Raw genomic sequence first — 6,000 nt, 5'->3', positions numbered from 1 at the left:
GCTTTCTCTTGAGCGTCACAAGAAAAGCTCGCTTGAGCAAAGGAAGGAAGACAAGGCATTCCACGCAGATGCAAGTGTCTCACTCATTTTCAGGAGAATGAATGCACCCAATCAGGCGTGAAGTGATGCTTCCACCCCTTTGTAGGGCCGCCCTTTGTGCCAACTCCATGGCCAAAAGGGATCCTCCTCCCACTGCAGTCTATTATGACTCATCTAAAGGCATTTTGTGGGCTCATTGATAGCAAAAGATGACTTCAGAGAGTGGATGCAAGGATGCATACCGCACAAAGGTGAAAAAATTACCAGGCATACGCAAAGAGTGAAATTTGATCAACACCTGAAAACAAGATGGCAACACCAACTACGTGGAATGGTTACGTCGATACATGGATGAAGTAATGCCCCCACCTTGCTCCTCGCCAAGACTGACCTTCAAATGCCAATTCTTCACGTCCTCCAATATGTTTCTGTCCAAGACAACAAGACTCTCGGCACTCTACAACCAGCCCATAAGTCTCTAAAGCCTGCATTCTTAATGGCAGAGGACGTCCTTACCACCACCACAGCACCACTGCCAGAGATTCCAGGACCACCGCCACCATCTTGGGTGCCAAAGACCAAGAGGAACACAAGAGACACCCCTGGGACAGGAGTCCTCGTCTCGCATCAAAAGAGACGTGGCCAGCCAGCTCCCAGGGGGAAGGAGCAAACAGTTAACAAGGGAAGTGGACCAGAGACAACAACTTTACTGGTGACAGGGCTCAGCGCCATCTTTGATTGATCTTGACTCAGAATCGTTAGCCATCTATTTTAGCAAATGTTGTTTAGCTTTTCCCTAATTTAATAAATATCACTGTTTGAACAAAACTACTAACATATTTATCTCACCTCTCATAGAGTAAGGGTGGTGGAAGGAGTGAGTAATAGGATGAACCTTGGGTAGAGAGAATGCATAACATTTCCTAACTTTAAACTTTAAAAGGAAAACTATTTATTGCCATTTCACATTTGATTTACAATTACCTTTAAAAGCTTTTTCTTCCACCATGTCAAATATCTGAAATTTCAAAGGTTACAAGGTCATACCATCAATGCATCTGAGAATTAATCTACAGTGCAATGGAATGAAAAATTACACATTTTCATTGTGAGAATTTTTAATAAGCAATTATGTTAAACTATATTGTGATACATTTCATTGTAATTTTTTGTTCCTTCATTAGCACGGCTTAATTGCTTTACATCAACATGATCAAATGTTTTTACAAAATATAACAGCACATGTTTAAGGCAAAATTTAAAATTCTCTCCCTCTCCTACTCTCAAATAGTAACAGCAGATGGGCAAAGGCAACTCCACATCAACATAAATGAAAAATCCTTGAACCTTAGTAGAGGGTAACTTTCTGAGTGGAAATGTGCCCATGCTTCATTTCACACAGCTTTAGAGTGTGTGCATAGTTTTAATTGCTTTTGTGCCAACGTGCATCTTTGTGCATAATTTTTTTCTGTACAGTCTTATTAACAAATGCCACTTATACCAACTCTATGTACATGTACAACACTCAACACACCACACCTGTCACTCTGACCAAAGGGGAACCGAAAAAATATCACCCACTTGGCTTTAATACCACAAGAGTCAAAAGGGCACACCACATATATAGCATCCTTTTACTGGTATAAAAAAATCACAGCCACATAGACTGCAAACAGAGTTTTAATGTATAAAAAAGGATTGAGATGATCCAAAATGTTGTAATGGAGCCATTATGCATGAAAAAAATATAATATTTTGCAGTCAAAATCGTAGTTCATTAAGAAAATTAATTGGCACAAATCAAACGTCATCTAAAAATGTAAAACAACATATTCAACAAAGTTCCAAATGCAAGTTACCATCTCCATGGAAAATAAATTAGTTTTGTTAACAGGTGAATATAATATGAGTAGTATGTTGCATTTAGGCTTTATTGTTTGCTTTAAGAAATTAATCAAAAAATAATTTAGTTTTTTTTCTTCAAATAATACCATAAAATAATAAGTATTGTGAAGCAAAGCCATGATTATTGAACAACAATACACTTTGAATGAAAATGTGGTAGTATAAATAAAAGAAAAATACCTTTTTGATTAGCTTTACAGAAAAAGCAGCACATGTAACTGTTTTTCCTTTGATAAAAAAAATAGAAAAGTATGTAACAAACATGGGAATGATATCTCAGAGTGAAAATATTTCAGAAATCTACCAAGATGGCCAATCTTGAGGAAATCAATTCACAGGAAGACTCAAAATTAACAGAAAGATCCATTATATTTTTACACATCAGCTTTGAAACACCTCTCACCTCCCACCATAACAGCAAACTGAGTCACCCAGTCCTCTGGGACCACTACAGATCCCTTTCCAAGGATAAATGGACGTTACAGCCTGAAAGGGACCCTCTCTGTCGTAGAGCCCTTTCGGGAAGCACCCGTGCTGGTGTCTGATGCCCCTGATGATTTCCTCGTTAGTTTGGTGCCACCTGCTGCACCAGAGCCAGATGGTGTTCGGGTCCTTTGCACATAAAAAGAGGATAACATGTAAGGATAACATTTTCTCCAGAGGGAATAAGAAATATCTCTCTCAGGTCAACTTCTAAGTGAAGAAAAATCTATCTACGTTTGTTCTGTTTATTCGTTCATAATTTTGCTGGTAAAGAAAAATTGGGATTGTTAATTCAGCAGGGAAAATGCTGAGACATAATTGTTAAAACAGAAATTATTTTAGTAAGACTTTATATACAAACTCATTAATGAAAAGTACTTAGTTGCTTTTACCTAATTTGTTCTACAAAGTAGGTTATTTAACATTTTGAGATAGTTAAACACTCACAATAGCTCTTGAGTGTAAACCCAATGATGATACTCCACCATTATGCCCTCTTTCCCATCACATGGCACATCACGCTGAGAAGGTCGAAAGTTCACAGTGGGGCCACCACTGTGGGCCTATTCATTTATTTCAATTTTACAATAAGTGTTGGGTGTTGAATAATTACAAAAATAGTGACATGTTGTGCAGCAGATCTGGTAAAATGATCCCGCACATGATAAAGTGAACACCAAAGCAATCTTGAGAGAGAGAGATAAAGAGAATGCCCTCTTTCTCATTCACGGATTGCCTGTCATCTCTGACGAGATGCTGATGTCACCAACACTGATTCACTCAAGGTAATGTGCCATTTTATGGAAAAAATGGTGCTAAAATGATTAATATAATCTCTCTGGAAAAAGAGAAAACACCATTTAAATATTATTTTTTGCTCAGCTACTTGTCATACTTGGATACACATCAGATTCATTTTGATGAAACTTTAATTTGTTGCTAATACTACAATATGGCATTTTTAACTTCATAAATAGCATTATTTTATTGGTGAAAAGGTTTTGCAAATGGGCTCAAAAATCTAAACATCCCAAAATATCTACGGTTCCTAAATAATCAAACTCCCTGATTTTCCACGGCAAAAACAAAATGATCCTTCAAACAAGGCCGATGAGGAGGCAGCCGGGTGCCCCCCCTCAGGGGTGGCAGCATCGTCAGGCAAGCCAAAATCAATATCCCTCCTCCGCTCAACTTGCTCACACAATGGGCTGAGGGCACATACTGTGACGCATGACTTGCGTTACCCTGTACACTTCATACACACGCAATGTTTTGGTGTCACTTGTGCTATACAAAAGAGAATATGGCATGGTGTGGCAAGACCTACCCAGTTGACTAAGTGAAGAAAAAACGGATTGATTTTCCTAATGAATTAAAATATTACTGAATGCTTTCAGCTAGGGCTGTAATAAACAATGTAGCTTAGAATTAAGACACATTAGGAAAAATTAAAACAATGCCATCATACACTTGTTTTCTACTTGTTTTTTACTTTCTACTTTTTTTCAGAACGTTGTTCTTGTTAAACTCTTAACTCCTTTCCCCTGGTTCTCTACTGGTTTTACTAACAGTATATTTAGCATTTAAAAGGGCTATCTCTCTGGCACTAAACCACCGCAGCAGACAACTCTTGTTCACCCCAACCTCACAACTTCTTCCTGTTATTCATAGACATAAAAAAGCTGAACTTTTTACGATAAGTGCGACACATGTTTATTAATACTGCTTGCAGATTAAAGCTATTACTTGGACACCGATTGACCATGTACTCCACTCCAAGGCACAAACAATGCATCACCCAAATCTAACATGTCTTATTCCATCAAATTTCTTCCATTCCCATTCCCCTTTGCAGACGTTACATTACCTAATATGACCTACCCACTTCCGTTATAATTCTCCTTACCTTATGCCCTTGAAAATATACTTTTTGTGATTTTTAACAATTGTTTTCAAATTACAAATTGTTCTGCAGTATAATCTCTTCAAATTTTGTGGTTTTTTGCACTTTTCCAACATTCTGTTGCTGAGCCAAGATGACATCATCTATTTTGTTTTCAAATTCAGGAAATATCTTCATTTTCAATTTATTATTTAATGCGCTTACTTTCTTTAGTCAGTGGTATATTTTTCTTCCAGGAATAAATTATGGCATCACTTTCTTAGAATTATTTCGAGTTCACTCCCATTTAATTTTCCGCTACCTGGCCTTACGATCTATGTCTATAATGGCGCCCACCAGCACCACTCTCCTTCATCTTATTTGAGACCTGACCCCCAAAGTTGTCCACTTCCCATTCCCCTTCGCCACGCCACTTTTACGTTGGTGGTGGCATTTGAAGAGAGCATTAAATCCAGCTGGTCAGACATGAGAGTTTTAGCTCCTTTTTGTCTTCCGTCTTGGGGGCTTCAACCAACTTCAAATCCTAAAGAATCCTTAAATTCCTTTAAAGCTGGGATTCTACTGTAATTGGAACTTTAAACAACTCACATGTGACCATGATATGACCTGACTGTGCATTTTCAATGAGATACTTAATGCTTTATGCAACAGTAACTTGCCATACATTTGAGAGATTACATTATTTTGCCCATTTAAGGTAAACATCAAGAATATACAAAACAAATCTTTTTACATATTAATTAAAGTTTCATTAAAAGAGAAAGCAATTATTTGTACAGCGGCTAATTATCGTGTTAATTCATAATGGTTAAGTCCCAAACACCAAGTTAATATGTTTACCTTGAGTTTGCCAATAAAACTGGTATATTTGAAGCTGATGGAGTTCTTGATCTGAAAAGCAATTGTAAGTTGTGAAAGAGGAAATAGCCTTTTTAATTTCCATATGTGAATATGTAAATGCATATATTTGAATATATATATAGATATATATACTGATAGTAATAGCTGGCATGCTTCAGTTAAAGTTGATTGTTTTAATCAAATATTGGTAAAAATCCAAGACCTGTATTTATTACATAGTATTTAAAAGTATTTCTATTTTTCAATTTATTGAATATTTAATAATACTTAAAACTTTAGTATGTTTAATAGTTTTTATACAACATTATTTTAAATAGTTCCCCATAATTATTAGTGTAACCAAGCCACCAACTGACCTGGAGGAGCTAATGGTAGAGCAACTTGAAGCAGAAGAGGTGCTATGCCTAAGGTGAGAAATATCATACATACATGAGACCCATTGTCAGAATGAAACAAATCAAGCAGAGTTAAGAGACAGGATTTAAATTAGACCTTATCCATTTACAGATATGTATTAAATGACAGTGACATTAAATCATTATTAATTTCCAAATATTTAAAAAGTTACTTGTCATTACCTAATAGGCTGTCTTATAAGAACAGGGATGTTAGATGCTGAAGTAGTCCTAATAGAGCTGCTTTAAGAAAAAATGAAGAAAGTTTTAATAGTGCAACAAGAAAAGAAAACCACAACCATAGAAAAATGAAAATTCAATTCTCCATAAGATGTTGAATCCATTATAGAGTGCATTTTGGCAGTGAAAGTCCACATGTCTGAATCAAACTGAAACCATTTTCTTTCTCACACT

The 6,000-nt window shown here is 36.4% G+C and overlaps 1 protein-coding gene across 35 annotated transcripts in view; it reads right to left on the bottom strand.

Moving 5' to 3' along the window:
- Positions 1 to 1,139: 1,139 nt before the first annotated feature.
- The window catches only part of shot (dystonin-like protein short stop), a 465,355-nt gene continuing 460,494 nt past the window's right edge, over positions 1,140 to 6,000 (bottom strand). For 24 of the 35 annotated variants that reach the window (XM_071592974.1, XM_071592987.1, XM_071593006.1 and 21 more), the window contains 4 exons: positions 5,770 to 5,829; positions 5,548 to 5,595; positions 5,171 to 5,221; positions 1,140 to 2,556 (listed from right to left, as the gene is read on the bottom strand). In XM_071592974.1, the coding sequence (XP_071449075.1) occupies positions 2,424 to 2,556; positions 5,171 to 5,221; positions 5,548 to 5,595; positions 5,770 to 5,829 (292 nt within the window). In that variant the 3' untranslated portion in view covers positions 1,140 to 2,423. The remainder of the gene's footprint in view (positions 2,557 to 5,170; positions 5,222 to 5,547; positions 5,596 to 5,769; positions 5,830 to 6,000) is intronic. The other 11 variants (XM_071592969.1, XM_071592983.1, XM_071592978.1 and 8 more) reach the window with 4 other exon arrangements.

Source organism: Hetaerina americana, unplaced genomic scaffold (genome assembly GCF_022747635.1).
Source record: "Hetaerina americana unplaced genomic scaffold, ioHetAmer1.1.p SCAF_5, whole genome shotgun sequence".
Classification (NCBI taxonomy): domain Eukaryota; kingdom Metazoa; phylum Arthropoda; class Insecta; order Odonata; family Calopterygidae; genus Hetaerina; species Hetaerina americana.
The sequence above is the reverse complement of the archived record's forward strand: the minus strand, read 5'-3'. Positions and strand labels throughout refer to the sequence as shown.